This window comes from Aotus nancymaae, unplaced genomic scaffold (assembly GCF_030222135.1).
Source record: "Aotus nancymaae isolate 86718 unplaced genomic scaffold, 86718_ANA_hifiasm-v0.15.2.pri h1tg000008l, whole genome shotgun sequence".
Lineage (NCBI taxonomy): Eukaryota > Metazoa > Chordata > Mammalia > Primates > Aotidae > Aotus > Aotus nancymaae.
Window position 1 is genome coordinate 26,546,471 of NW_026988419.1, and position 16,421 is coordinate 26,562,891.

At 37.2% G+C, this 16,421-nt stretch overlaps 1 protein-coding gene across 2 annotated transcripts in view; it reads right to left on the reverse strand.

Moving 5' to 3' along the window:
* The window catches only part of FASTKD2 (FAST kinase domains 2), a 30,685-nt gene that overhangs the window by 12,541 nt on the left and 1,723 nt on the right, over nt 1–16,421 (reverse strand). The window contains exons 3-8 of one of the 2 annotated variants that reach the window (XM_012446252.3): nt 13,777–13,880; nt 12,975–13,083; nt 12,286–12,409; nt 11,975–12,114; nt 10,224–10,396; nt 9,078–9,119 (exon numbers count right to left, since the gene is read on the reverse strand). In XM_012446252.3, the coding sequence (XP_012301675.2) occupies nt 9,078–9,119; nt 10,224–10,396; nt 11,975–12,114; nt 12,286–12,409; nt 12,975–13,083; nt 13,777–13,880 (692 nt within the window). The remainder of the gene's footprint in view (nt 1–9,077; nt 9,120–10,223; nt 10,397–11,974; nt 12,115–12,285; nt 12,410–12,974; nt 13,084–13,776; nt 13,881–16,421) is intronic. The other variant, XM_012446254.3, reaches the window with a different exon arrangement.

Here is a 16,421-nt window from a genome sequence, read left to right on the forward strand (position 1 = left end):
ATGCACCATCACCCCTGGCTAACTGTGTATTTTTAGTAGAGACGGGGTTTCTCCATGTTGATCAGGCTGGTGTTGAATTCCAACCTCAGGTGATCCGGCCACCTTGGCCTCCAAAAGTGATAGGATTACAGGCGTGAGACACCACACCTGGCCAAATCTCTTTTCTTTATAAATTACCCAGGCTTAGGCAGTATAGCAGTGTGAGAATGGACTAATACATTCCCCAGTTAAAAGACACAAAATGGCTGAATGGATTTAAAAAAAGACCAAACTATAACCTGTCTACAAGATACTCACTTTAGATTTAAGGATATACACACTTAGATAGTGAAGAAATGGATAAAGATATTCCATGCAAATGGGAACCAAAAGAGAGCAGAGGTAGTCATACTTATATCAGACAAAATACACTTTCACATGAGCAGTTCATGATAGGGTTCGTGCTCCTGTGAGAATCTAATGCTGCGGCTGATCTGACAGACAGGAGGCAGAGCTCCAGCAGTAATGTTCGTTCGCCACTCATCTTCTGCTGTGCAGCCCAGTTCCTAACAGGCCACAGACCAGTACTAGTCTGTGGCTTGGGGGTTGGGGATCCTTGCTACAGATGAAATTAATATAACAGACACATACAGAACATTCCAGCCAACAGCACCAGATCACACATTTTCCTCAAGTGCACACAGATCATTCTCAAGGACAGACTATATGTTAGGTCACAAAACAAGTCATAACAGATTTAAGAAAACTGAAATCAGACCAAGTACCCTTTCAGATCACAATGGAATACAATTAGAAATCAACAGAGGAAAAACTAGAAAATTCACAAATATGTGGAAATTAAACAACACACTCTTGAACAACCAATGGGTTAAAGAAGAAATCAAAAGGGAAATTATGGGATGCAGAAAAAGCAGTACTAACAAGGAAACTTATAGCAATAAACACCCATCTTAAAAAGAAGAAAGATATCAAATAAAAAACCTAAATTTACACCTTGAATAACTGAAATAAGACAAACTAAGTCCAAAGTTAGCAGAAGGAAGGAAATAATAAAGATTAGAACAGAAATAAATAAAATAGACAATAAAAAGTGGAAACAACTAACAAACCTAAGACTTGGTTTTATGAAAAATGAACAAAATTGACAAACCTTTAGCTAGACTGACAAAGAAAAAAAGAAAGAAGACTCAAATAAGAGATGAACAAGAAAACATTATAACAAGAAATAAAAACCAATGCCATAGAAATAAAAAAGAATCATTAAGAAACATTATTAATAACTGTATGCCAACAAATTGGATAATCAAAAATGAATAAATTCCTAGAAAAATATAACCTACTCAGACTGAATCATGAAATAGAAAATCTAAACAAACCAATAAGGAGTAAGGAAATTTAATCAGTAATCAAAAACTTCCCAACAATGAAAAAGGCCAGGACCAGACAGCTTCACTGCTAAATTCTACCAAACATTGTGAGAAGAATTAATAGTACTTCTATTGTGCTTAAACTTTCCAAACACCTGAAGACAGAGAACTCATTTTATGAGGCCAGCGATACCCTAATACCAAAGCCGGACACATGCATTATGACATAAGAAAGCTATAGGCCAATATCCCTGATGAACACTGATGTAAAAATCCTCAACAAAATACTAGCATTAGAAGGATCATACACCATGAATAAAAAGGGATTTACCCCTGGAATGCAAAGATGGTTCAGTATATGCAAATCAATTAATGAGATACACCACATTAACAGAATAAAAATCACATGATCATCTAATTAGATGCAGAAAAACCATTTGATTAAATTCAACAACCTTTCATGATAAGGGCTCTCAACAAATTAGGTATAGAAGAAATGTGCCTCACCATAAGACCATATATGAAAAGCCATAGCTAACATCGTATTTGATGATGAAAACAAATATTTTCTTCTAAGACCAGGAACAAGACAAGAATGCCTACTCTCACCACTTCTATTCAACAAGGAGCTGGAAATCTTAGCCAAAGTAACTATGCAAACAAAAGAAAAAGAACGAAAAAACAACCAATCAGAAAGGAAGCAGTAAAAATATCTGCTGTGTTCCTATACACTTATAACAAACTATCCAAAAAGGAAATTGGGAAAACAATCTTATGTATAATAGTATCAAAAAGCATAAAAATACTTAGGAATAAACTTAAGGAGGTAAAAGACTTGTATACTGAAAACTACAAAAAATTAATGAAAGAAATTAAAGACACAAATAAATGGAAGGACAGTCCACACTCATGGACTGAAAAACATAATACAGTTAAAATGTCCATACTACCCCAAGTAGTCTATATATTCAGTGCAATCTCTATCAAAATCCCAATGGCATTTTTTTTATAGAAATAAAAAAAAGAAATCTTAAAATTCATATGGGACCACAAAAAAATCTGAACTGCCAAAGCAATTTCGAAAAAGAACAGAGCTAGAAGTATCACACTTCCTGATTTCAAAATATATTACAAAGCTATAGTAATTCAACAATACATTAGGAAGATTATTAATTGGCTGGGCGCAGTGACTCATGCCTGTAATCCCAGCACTTTGGGAGGCCGAGGTGGGTAGATCATGAGGTCAGGAGTTCAAGACCAGCTTGGCTAAGATGGTGAAACCCTGTCTCCACTAAAAATACAAAACAGCCAGGCATAGTGGCAGGTGCCTGTAATCCCAGCTACTCGAAGGTGGAGGCAGAGAATTGCTTGAAGCCGGGAGGTGGAGGTTTCAGTAAGCCAAGATGGCACCACTGCACTCCAGACTGGGCGACAGAGCAAGACTCCTTCTCAAAAAAAAAAAAAGAAAAGAGAGGAGAGGATCCAAGATGGCCCAATAGGAACAGCTCTGGATTGCAGTTCCCAGCGAAAACACAGAGGGTGAGTGATCACTGCACTTCCAAATTTTTACTGCCCACAGACCAGGAGATTACCGGGTGGAAAAGCACCGTGAGTCTCCAGCATGGCTGTTTCAGCTGGTGCAACGGGTCTCCACCCAAAATCTCCCACAAACCCAGGTGCCGTTTCAACTGGAGACTGGAACGCCTGAGAGACAGAGTCGTCCATTCAACTGAAAAAAAGGGGGCTGAAACAGTGAGCCAAGTGATCTGGCTCGGCAGGTCCCACCCCCACAAAGACCAACAATCTGAAATGCTCTGGATTGAGAGTTTCACAGCAAGCACAGCTGGACCCGGGATGGTCCAGCTCTGCAGGGGGAAGGGCATCTGCCATTACCGAGGCAGTCCACCACTAAAAAGGCAGTCCACCATTACTGAGGCAGTCCACCATTACTGAGGCAGTCCGCCATTACTGAAGCAGGCCATCATAACCGAGGCAGTTCTAACTATACCCCTAAAAACAAAACTGCAAGGAAGTTCACACAGCAGCTGGGCAGAGCCCATGGCAGCTCAGAAACGCCTCTGCTGGCAGACTGTGACTAGGCTATCTCCTTGCTGGGCAGGGCATCTCTGAATAAGGGTAGCAAAATGACACGAACTTATAAGTAAAGCCTCACCTTCCTGGTACACAGCACCTGGGAAAAAAAGGTGGCTATGAGTTCCGCTGCAGCAGACTTAAACGTACCTGCCCAGCAGCTCTGAACAAAACAACAGAGCTCACAGCTCAGCACTTGAGTTCTTATAAGGGACAGACTGTCTCCTCAAGCAGCTCCTTGACCCCCGTATAACCAAAGAAACACCTCATAAAGGAGAACTCAGGCTGACATCTGGCGGGTATCCTTCTGGGACAAAGACAACAGAAGAAACTGGCAGCAACCCTTAATTGTTCTGCAGTCACTGCAGGTAATCCCCAGGCAAGCAGGGTCTGGAGTGGACCTCCAGTAGTCCTACAGCAGGGGGCCTGACTGTTAGAAGGAAAACTAAAAAAACAGAAAGAAATAACGTCATCAGCAACAAAAAGGATGTCCACTCAGAGACCCCATCTGAAAGTCACCAACCACAAAGACCACAGTTAGATAAATCCACAAAGATGGGAAGAAACCAGTGCAAAAAGGATGAAAATACCCAAAACCAGAAGGTCTCTCCTCCTCCAAGGGATTACAACTCCTCACCAGCAAGGGAACAAGGCTGGATGGATTGACAGAAACCAGGCTTCAGAAGGTAGGTAATAACAAACTTCTCTGAGCTAAAAGATCATGTTCTAACCAAATGCAAAGAAACTAAGAACTTTGAAAAAAGGTTTGATGAAATGCTAATGAGAATAAACAGCTTAGAAAGGAATATAAATGAATTGATGGAGCTGAAAAACACAATATGAGAACTTCATAAAGCATACACAAGTTTCAATAGCTGAATCAACGAAGGAGAAGAAAGGATATCAAAGGCTGAAGATCAACTCAACGAAATAAAACGAGAAGGCAAGATTATAGAAAAAAGAGTAAAAAGAAATGAACAAAGCCTCCAAGAAATATGGGATTATGTGAAAAGACCTAATCTATGTTTGATAGGTATATCTGAATGTGACGGAGAGAATGAATCCAAGCTGGAAAACACGCTTCAGGATATTATCCAGGAGAACTTCCCCAACCTAGCACGGGAGGCCAACATTCAAGTCCAGGAAATACAGAGAACACCACAAAGATATTCCTCAAGAAGAGCAACTCCAAGGCACATAATCATCAGATTCACCAGGGTTGAAAGGAAGGAAAAAGTGCTAAGGGCAGCCAGAGAGAAAGGCTGGTTTACTGACAAAGGGAAGCCCATCAGCCTCATAGCAGATCTCTCAGCAAAAACCCTACAAGCGAGAAGAGAGTGGAGGCCAATATGCAACATCCTTAAAGAAAGAACTTTCAACCTAGAATTTCATGTCCAGCCAAACTAAGCTTCATAAGCAAAGGAGAAATAAAATCCTTTATGAACAAGCAATTGCTCAGAGATATCATCACCACCAGGCCTGCTTTACGAGAGCTCCTGAAAGAAGCACTAGACATCGAAAGGAACAACCAGTACCAGCCACTCCAAAAACGTGCCAAATGGTAAAGAGCGTCGACGCAATCAAGGAAATGTGTCAACTAATGGGCAAAACAACCAGCTAGCATCAAAATGGCAGGATCAAACTCAAACATAACGATATTAACCCTAAATGTAAATGTGCTAAATTACCCAATCAAAAGACACAGACTGGCAAATTGGATAAAAAGTCAAAACCCATCGATGTACTGTATCCAGGAAACCCATCTCACATGCAAGGATACACAAAGGCTCAAAATAAAGGGATGGAGGAAGACTTACCAAGCAAATGGAGAGCAAAAAAAAGCAGGAGTTGCAAATCTCATCTCTGATAAAATAGACTCTAAAGCAACAAAGATCAAAAGAGACAAAGAAGGACATTACATAATGGTAAAAGGATCAATGCAACAAGAAGAGCTAACGATCCTAAATATATATGCACCTAATACAGGAGCACCCAGATACATAAGGCAAGTTCTTAATGACTTACAAAAAGACTTAGACTCCCACACAATAATAGTGGGAGACTTTAACACTCCATTGTCAATATTAGACAGATCAACAAGACAGAAAATTAACAAGCATATCCAGGACTTGAACTCAGACCTGGACCTAGCAAACCTAATAAACATTTACAGAACTCTCCACCTCAAATCCACAGAATATACATTCTTCTCAGCACCATATCACGCCTACTCTAAAACTGACCACATAATTGGAAGTAGCATCACATCTCAGCAAATGCAAAGGAACAGTGAGAAATCATAATAAATAGTCTCTCAGACCACAGTGTAATCAAATTAGAACTCAGGATTAAGAAACTAACTCAGAATCGTACAACTTCATGGAAACTGAACAACTGGCTCTTGAATGTTGACTGGATAAAGAATGAAATGAAGGCAGAAATAAAGATGTTCTTTGAAACCAATGAGAATGAAGACACAACGTACTAAAATCTCTGGGACATATTTAAAGCAGTGTCTAGAGGAAAATTTATAGCAATAAACGCCCACACAAAAAGCAAGGAAAGATCTAAAATCCAAACCCTGTCATCAAAATTGAAAGAGCTAGAGGAGCAAGATCAAAAAAACTCAAAACCTAGCAGAAGACAAGAAATAACTAAGATCAGAGCAGAACTGAAGGAGATAGAGACCCAAAAAATCCTTTAAAAAAATCAATAAATCCAGGAGCTGGTTTTTTGAAAAGATCAACAAAATAGACCACTAGCCAGATTAGTAAAAAAGAAAAGAGAGAAGAATCAAACAGATGCAATAAAAAACGATAAAGGGGATATCACCACAGATTCCACAGAAATACAAACCACCATGAGAGATTACTACAAACAACTCTATGTATATAAACAAGTAAACCTGGAAGAAATGGATACATTCCTGGACACTTACATCCTCCCAAGCCTAAACCAGGAAGAAGTCGAAACCCTGAATAGACCAATAGCAAGGGCTGAAGTTGAGGCAGCAATTAATAGCTTACCAACCAAAAAAAGCTCAGATCCAGATGGGTTCACAGCTGAATTCTACCAGACATACTAAGAGGAGCTGGTAACACTCCTTCTGAAACTATTCCAAACAATCCAAAAGAGGGTATCCTCCCCAAATCTTTTTATGAGACCAACATCATCCTGATACCAAAACCCAGCAGACTTAACAAGAAAAGAAAACTTCAGGCCAATATCCAAGATGAACATAGACGCAAAAATCTTCAATAAAATACTGGCAAACCAACTGCAACAGCACATCAAAAAGCTTATCCATCACAGTCAGGTAGGCTTTATCCTGGGGATGCAAGGCTGGTTGAATATATGCAAGTCTATAAAGTAATTCACCACATAAACAGAACCAAAGACAAAAACCACATGATTATCTCAATAGATGCAGAGAAGGCCTTTGACAAAATTCAACAGCCCTTTATGCTAAAAACTCTCATTAAACTAGGTATCAACGGACAGTATCTCAAAATAATAAAAGCTATTGATGACAGACCCACAGCCAATGTCATACTGAATGGGCAAAACCAGGAAGCATTCCCTTTGAAATCTGGCACTAGACAAGGATGCCCTCTCTCACCACTCCTATTCAATATAGTATTGGAAGTTCTAGCCAGAGCAATCAGGCAAGAAAAAGAAATAAAGGGTATTCAATTAGGAAAGGAGGAAGTCAAATTGTATTTGCAGATGACATAATTGTACATTTAGAAGACCCTATCGTCTCAGCCCCAAATCTCCTTAAACTGATAAGCATCTTAGCAAAGTCTCAGGACACAAAATCAATGTGCAAAACTCACAAGCATTCCTATACACCAATAACAGACTTAAAGAGAGCCAAATAAAAAATGAACTGCCATTCACAATTGTCACAAAGAGAATAAAATACCTAGGAATACAACTAACAATGGATGTAAAGGACCTCTTCAAGGAGAACTACAAACCACTGCTCAAGGACATGAGAGAGGACACAAACAGATGGAGAAACATTCCATGCTCATGGTTAGGAAGAATCAATATTGTGAAAATGGCCATACTGCCCAAAGTAATTTATAGATTCAATGCTATCCCCATCAAGCTACCAATGACCTTCTTCACAGAACTTGAAAAAAACACCTTAAACTTCATACCGAACCAAAAGAGAGTCCACATAGCCAAGTTAATTCTAAGCAAAAAAGAACAAAGCTGGAGGCATCATGCTACCTGACTTCAAACTACACTACAAGTCTGCAGTAATCAAAACAGCATAGTACTGGTACCAAAACAGAGATAGAGACCAATGGAACAGAACAGAGGCCTTAGTAAAGGCAACGCCATACATCTACAACCATCTGATCTTTGACAAACCTGACAAAATCAAGCAATGGGGAAAGGATTCCCTGTTTAATAAATGGTATTGGGAAAACTGACTAGCCATGTGCACAAAGCAGAAACTGGACCCCTTCCTGACACCTTACACTAAAATTAACTCCAGATGGATTAAAGACTTAAACATAAGACCTAACACCACAAAAATCCTAGAAGAAAACCTAGGCAAACTCATTCAGGACATAAGCATAGGCAAAGACTTCATGACTAAAACACCAAAAGCATTGGCAACGAAAGCCAAAATAGACAAATAGGATCTAATTAAACTCCAGAGCTTCTGCACAGCAAAAGAAACAATCATTAGAGTGAACCGGCAACCAACAGAATGGGAAAAAATTTTTGCAATCTACCCATTTGACAAAGGACTTATATCCAAAATCTACAAATAACTAAAACAGATTTATAAGAAAAAAAGAAACAAACCCAATCAAAAGTGGGCAAAGGATATGAATACTTTTCAAAAGAAGACATATATGAGGCCAACAAACATATGAAAAAATGCTCATCATCACTGGTCATTAAGAGAAATGCATATCAAAACTACATTGAGATACCATCTCATGCCAGTTAGAATGGTGATCATTAAAAAATCTGGAGACAACAGATGCTGGAGAGGATGTGGAGAAATAGGAACACTTTTACACTCTTGGTGGGAGTGTAAATTAGTTCGACCATTGTGGAAGACAGTGTGGTGATGACTCAAGGACCTAGAAATAGAAATTCCATTTGACCCAGCAATCCCATTACTGGGTATATATCCAAAGATTATAAGTTGTTCTATTATAAGGACACATGCACACGTATATTCACTGCAGCACTGTTTACGATAGCAAAGACCTAGAACCAACCCAAATGCCCAAAAACAATAGACTAGACAAGGAAAATGTGGCACATATACACCATGGAATACTATGCAGCCATAAAAAACAATGAGTTCGTGTCCTTTGTAGATACATGGATGAAGCTAGAAACTATCATTCCCAGCAAACTGACACAGGAACAGAGAATCAAGCACCGCATGTTCTCACTCACAGGTGGGTGTTGAACAATGAGAACACATGGACACAGGAACGGGAGCATCACACACTGAGGTTTATCGTGAGGTACTAGGAGAGGGACAGTGCAGGATAGGGAGTTGGGGAGGGATAAAATGGGAGAAATGCCAGATATAGGTGATGGGGATGGAAGCAGCACACCACATTGCCATGTATGTACCTATGCAACAATCCTGCATGTCCTTTACATGTACCCCAAAACCTAAAATGCAATAAAATGTATATTAAAAAATAAAAAAACCTTGAAAGAAATATATATATTATTCGTTATGACCAAGTACAATTTATCACTGGGATGCAAGGATGGTTCAATATATGCAAATCAATCAATATGATACATCATATCAACAGAATGAAGGATAAAAAACCTTATGATCATTTCAACCAATGCTAAAAAGCATTTGGTAAAAGTAGAATCCTTTTATGATCCAGGGATCTCACTTCTGGATATATTTCAATTCATAAGAATTAAGATGAGAATCTCAGAGATATCTGCACTCCTATGTTAACCTGTAGCATTGTTTGCAACATCCAAGACAGGGAAACAACCTAAATGTCCATCAACAGATGAATGGATAAAGAAAATGCAATATATACATATAATATTATGAATAGTATTCAGCCTTAGAAGGAAATTCTGCCATATGCTACAACATGGGTTAACTTGAAGGGCATTATGCTAAGTGAAACAAGCTATTCATGGAAGGACAAATACTGCATGACTCCACTTATACGAGGTATCTAAAAAGGTCAGTCATAGAAACAGAGATTATAATGTTGGTTGTCAGGGGTGAGGAAAGGGGGAAATATGGGAGTTGTTATTCAACAGGTATAAAGTTTCAGTTATGCAAGATGATTAAGTTCTAGAGATCCACTGTACAATATTGTTAACTATATTGTTTATAATAAAGTCAGCAATATTGTACTGCACACTTTTAAATTTGCTAAATGTTCTTACCATAATAAAAAAAATCAAAATTAAAAAAAATACATTTCTCAATTTTTTAATAAAGTTAAACTGAACTATGAACTTAGGAGCTGAGAGGATAAGCTGGGAGAGCTTGAAATGAAAACTCCTATAATGAATTAATTAATGTATTATAAAGAACAGAAACAAGGGCAGCAAATATAAAATGAAATTCTGTTTAACTTCATAAATGAGTAAGGAACACTATGTTTTATTTACTAGCACGGATAATGACTATGGGTGTGTTCACCCACAGTGATTCATTAAGTTTATGATTTATAACCTTTTCTGTAAGTAAGTTATATGGCAATAAAAAAGTAAAAAACAACAAGTACATACTCTTTGTTCTGGCATTTGTAGACATGATTGAGAGTAGAATAAACATGAAGAATAGATATAATGCTTTTCATGCTTAAGGATTCAGGTTCCTCTATTATTCTTTTCATAAACAGATCCATTAAATCAACAGGTTGAAAACCAAGGTTTTCAAATGAAATGAGAAGAAAAAGAACCTTAAAAAGAGAAAATTGAAGGAAAACTCTTTAATAATTACAGTATGCTAACAGTAATTTTTTGGATCTCAAAAGATCTAACTAGTAATTCAACTGTCCTGATCAATGGGAGATATCCTGAAAAGGAACAATTATCTCTCCCTCACAAAATCTGTACCATTAATTCTTGAATTGTGCATCAAGTTAATAAGCAATCATTTTATAAGCGGAGAACCAGAGTATACAATGGTTTCTATGTTTCCATTTCATTTAAAAATAAACCCTTTCCTACATCATTTTCATACAACAGATCTGAAAATTACTTTTAAATATGCCTTTTCTGAAGGTTTTCAAAATGACCAACTCAATCTTGAACTCCTCCCATTCCCAAACTTAAAAACTTCCTAGATTCTAACACGTAAGACATAACCCCCAAATTTCTATATTTAATATTAATATCTATAAGTGAGAATGGAACTGAAACATTACAATTAAAATAGCCTCTCAATCTTTTTTACTTAGGATTATTAATTCTCTTTCCATAACCAATTTCCACAGTAAACTCAATATTCACCTTGCTCTCCAAAATAAACTGAACCTAGAGATCTAACAAAGTTATCACCTATTTCATTGCAAAAAGTTTTTGCCAGCTGCTTCATTTAGATGTTTATATTCTTAACACAGCTCCTGATTTTAAAGGCTTTTACTCTGGACAAAACAATGGACACGACCATAAGTAGTGACATTTTATTCTTCAAAAACCATAAGCCTGTCACATCATCCATCTTATTATTCAAAATCTATCAAGAAAAAAGTATAAACACAGAGATGATGCTAAATATCTAATCAAAGTACCCCATACAAACCTTTAAAACCAAATAGAAGAGCAAATTTTGGACAATATTATTTTTGTTTCAAATAGAAAGATGACCAAAAGATAAAATACTATACAGATGATCCCTGACTTATGGTGGGGTATATCCCAACAAACTCACCATAAATTGAAAATATTGTAAGTCAAAATGCATTTAATACATCCAACTTACTGAACATCATAGCTTAGCCCAGCCTACCTTAAACGTGCTTAGAGCTTACATTCACCTATAGTTGGGCAAAATCAGTTAACAAAAAGGCTACGTTATAATAAAAGTGTCGAATATCTCAGGTAATTTACTGAATACAATATGCACTGTTTACCCTCATGATGGTGCAGCTGATTGGGAGCTGCAACTTGCTGCCACTGCCAAGCATGGAAAGAGAGTATCATATACTAACATAAGAGAGTAACATATCACTAACCTGGGAAAACATCAAAAATCAAAAGAGTATGGTTTCTACTGAATGCATATTGCTTTTGAAACATCAAAAAGTCAAAAAATCATTAAGTCAAGCCATCCTAAGTTGGGGACTATTCATATTAGCAAGTAGCCCCCAGACAGGAATAATAAGGAACTAATTTCTCAAAAGTCAATTCAGCATTGGAGTATTTGGATATCTTAAGTACTATAAAGGTGAAAGAGAAATATTTAAAATGCTAAATGAATTAGTATGTGTTTTAAAAGTTTTGTGAGGCTTATTCTAAATTGTTAACATACTCACTTTTTTGAACTTCCAGATGTCAAAAGTTGTAGCCACATAATCCGCTAGTCCCTTGAAGAGATCTAAATTATAGTATCGGAGGTCTTTGCAGGACTGCAATATGTTGATCATTATTTTTAAAGGACACCCGTGGATATTACCTTTAAGAATGAATTAAATAAGCAAACAAAGATTACCAGATTGTTTTGAATGCAAGCTACAACATGCTTTATTCTTTTTTTCACATAAAACCAAAGTTTTTAAAACAAAACAAAAATAGTCTAAAACAGAAGGTCAGGTGTTACAAGTGATGAAAGAAAAATTCCCCTTACCTAGGACCATCTTACTGCATTCATTCAGGAGTATAAGAGATCGATGATTCATGGCAGCTAGTACCTCAAACATGTGCTGGCTATTCACAACAGAAAATCTGTCTAATTCCTTCAAGGCTTTCATCTAAAGAAAAACAAATTTAATTTACTATCTGTGGCAAAATAATTAAATTTTTATTTTTATTGAGAGAGAGTGTTTCTCTATCACCCAGGCTGAAGCCTCAACCTCTCAGGCTCAACTGATCCTCCTGCCTCAGCCTCCCATGTAGCTGGGATTACAGGCATGCACTACCATGCTTGGTTAATTCTTTGATTTTTTTTTGCAAAGACAGGGTCTTGCTCAATTACCCAGGCTGGTCTCAAACTCCTGAGCTCAAGAGATCCCCCTGCCTTGACATCCCAAAGTGCTGAAATTACAGGTGTGAGCCACCATGTCTGGTCTAAAATTTTATTTTTAAATAAAAAAGATGATGTTTGGGTAAAATGACCCAGACAAATAGATAAATACATATACATTTATATATACACAGATAAATAAATATAAGGGTACTTCTATTAATTCACTTTAGCAAAGCTACACCTAAAAGCCCAACAATGCCCTCTTAGAAAATTGACTTCAAGCAGTCATAGCAGCTTACAAGAAATAATTTTTCCAAATCTCATCCACTAGAGAAAATTCATGTGTTTACCTCCAGTTTCCTCTTAAGAGCATTTGGTGCATCTTTTCCAATACATTTCATCACAGCTTGTAATGTTAAGACATCTTCTATTTTCCAAACTTGCTGATCAACTAGCATTCTGTTATCAAACACAGTAAATATTACAATCACAGAATCTTCAAAGCAGAAGACAAATCTTAAAATTTCACTTGGTCCAGCTCCTTCTCACAGGAAAGGATTATGAAGCCCAGAGAAATGATCTACCTGCCCAAGAGAGTGTAAGTAGTAAAAGATCGAGAACCAATCTATTAATAGTGCTATTTTCTCTCACATTATTGTACTGCCTTTACTAAGGAACACATTAAATTACATCAAGAGATTATAGTAACATATCCTATGCATAGTCAACGTAAAAGGGAATTAAGTGTTACTCTCACTAATCTATGCTGTTAGATCAGTTGTATCGATTTTATAAATTCCTTTTCAAGCTGGGCCAGTGTCAAATAAACCTCACATAGTGCCTGAATAACTCTTCTGAATATACACACCAATTTTCTCCCACCCACATCAGTACTATGTTTTAAAATAAATTAATTTAGATGTCAATGTTACTCACATCTTTGTTATTATGGACCCTAAAAGAAACATTTCCAGCCTTACATCATCCCGAGTCAGGATTTTAAGCTTAATAAGGCATTAAAGACTGTAACTAGCAAAAAGCCTCCCCAACTCCTCCCCTCAAGAAAGCAGTTTAGTTTTCATCTCAATTTTTTATTCCAGATTTAAAAGGAACAAAGAAAACCACATGAAGAAAGCATAAGAGAGTTCTCACCTGAATCCTGCTTGTAGAACATGAACATTCCTGCATGGCTCCATTGCCTCTAAAACAGTTGACAAAACTGAAAGGCATACGTCATCACACTCATTGATACGTTCCTATTGAAATATAATTACAAAAATACTACAGGTGATGAGCCCATAGTAAACTATCTCATCCAAGCAAAACCACTGAACTGACATACTGAATAAAAGGACTAAGTATCAAACCAACAATTCCCACAGTCAGTCCACAATAAACAGCATCTTCAGGAAATACAAAGTCATACTTACCGAATTTTCCAGCTAACTGATATACATCCTTTTATGTGTCAACACTTTTTTACCTTCACCATTATCACTGAAAACATATTTGATATTCATTATATTCCACTGCTTCTGAAACAACTTCTATTAAACATTATTTTTATCTCTTTTTGGAACCCAAGGTCATTACAAAGGCAAAAACAGTTAAAGTGCAGGAATATAAGAACTACAGAGGTATAGAAGGTAACTAGCCCATCTCTAAAGATCCTTAAATGGTTGTGCCCTTACGATTTTCCTAGATCCCTTCCTGAGTATCAAGCTGAAACTCTACTTGTGAATCTTCTAATTCACATCTCCTGCCACATTTTACCACTACTATCTGGGTCTCAAGGCAAGCCTACACCCCATAGATTCTTCTTTCAGGTTCCTTTACTTAGAGTACTAAATTGGATCCCAGAAATAACAGTGGGCATAATTTGGAAAGTGAATAGTAACAATACAGCTTACCTAGTACTACTCTACAGTTTAATCACAACTAGTCTATACACCTCACAAAAGATCACATCTGAGGAAACTTAGCCTAAAAAGAGATACGTTCTTTTGCTAAAATTATATGACCAACCAATCACAAAGTTTTAAGTCAGAACCAGATAAGAAATGGATATGATTAGAAGAAAAAAACAGGTTTTTTTCCTATGAAGGGATTTCCTTAATTTTACAGCATTCCCTTCAATATCTACTATGAAAGAAAAGACCACTTGGCTATGTGTTTGAAGGGCAAATTCACTGATGGTACACTGTCCTTTCACCTCTATCTAAAATAAATGTCTTTATATTATTCCAACAGTCAGTAAGACATATCATCCCTAGAGATGTTTTGACTACAAAAATCTACTACTCAGACCTCACCAACACAGATGTCATCCCCATGTGAGACCATCTGTCCAAAATCTAGTAAGAGTATCACTGACCAGGTAAGGTGGTTTATTACAGTCACTTTTAAATAACTATATAGGGAACTAATACACAGTCTACAAATAAACATGGATATTCTGTGGTTTAAACAAATATACACACATACACTAAGTAAAAGTTATTGCTTAAGAATATATGGATCTTTGGCTAGAGTCACAGACTTAAAAAAAAAAAAAAGAACATATGGAAATCACAGAAATGTAAAAAGTTAAAAATTTCCAAATAGCTAGAACCCAATCCTTGAATTCTATAGCAAGATAGGATACATGCCGGAATTATGGCCAAGAAACTCCTGTCTTTTAAAAAATAATTATTATTTTCAGACAGGGTCTGGCTCTGTCACCCTGACTGGAGTGCAGTGGCACGATCATGGCTCATGGCAGCTTTGATCTCACAGGCTCAAGCGATATTCCCACCTCAGCCTCCCAAGTGGCTAGGACCACAGGCAAGTACATCACACCCAGCTAATTTTTGTAGAGACAGGGTCTTCCTTACGTTGCCCAGGCTGGTCTCAAACTCCTGGGCTCAAGAGATCCTCCTGCCTTGGCCTCCCAAAGTGCTGGGATTACAGGTGTGAGCTACCACACACGATTAAAAAATTACTTATCATTTTTAGAAGTCAGAAGTGTACACTCTTAAAACATACATGATTAAAAAGTTAATCTCTCTTTCCTTACATCTGGCACCATTTCAGTGACATTAAACAGGACACTGACATTCTTGCCTTAGACTAAAAATGTCTCCCTCCATCCAGTTTCAACCTTCTTCCAATTTTTCACTGAATGCAGTGATCTAAAATACAAATTTGAGCATGTCAACTCATTGCTTAAAATTTTTCAATGGATTCCCAGTGCCAGGATAAATGCATACTCCTCAGCTAGCCATAAGAGGCTCTTTATGATTTGGTTTCTGCTTTTCTAGCCTCTTGTCCAGCACTCCCACCCCCCAAGCCTCTTGCCCCTCACTCCTCTCCTTTGATCACCATGTACAAAATTTCTTCCCATCCCCTCAAACATACATCTCCATTATTCTGTACTTCAGCCACACTAAACTACTTTCATCTCTTCAAATTTGCCAAACTTTTCCTCTGGGAATGTTAGGGCATGCAATCCTCTCTACTTAAAACACCAGCCCCTTGACTATCAATGTGCTCATTAGTTTAGGTATCATCTACTGGGCCTGAATCCCAATTCTACCATGGACTAGATTATCTTTCTTCCCTTTCCCTTCTCTCCTTCAACTACCCAGCCTTTCTTTGTATATCTTGCATCTCTTCTAATTTTAGCTTCTTCACCGCTACTCAACTCTGGGGATGGTAAATGGGGAAGGTTTTCATAAATTCCCACAGCAGAAGGAAGAAAATAGCTAACTTAAGGCCTCCAAATCATATAATATATATGCAAAAATAAATAAAAGGAA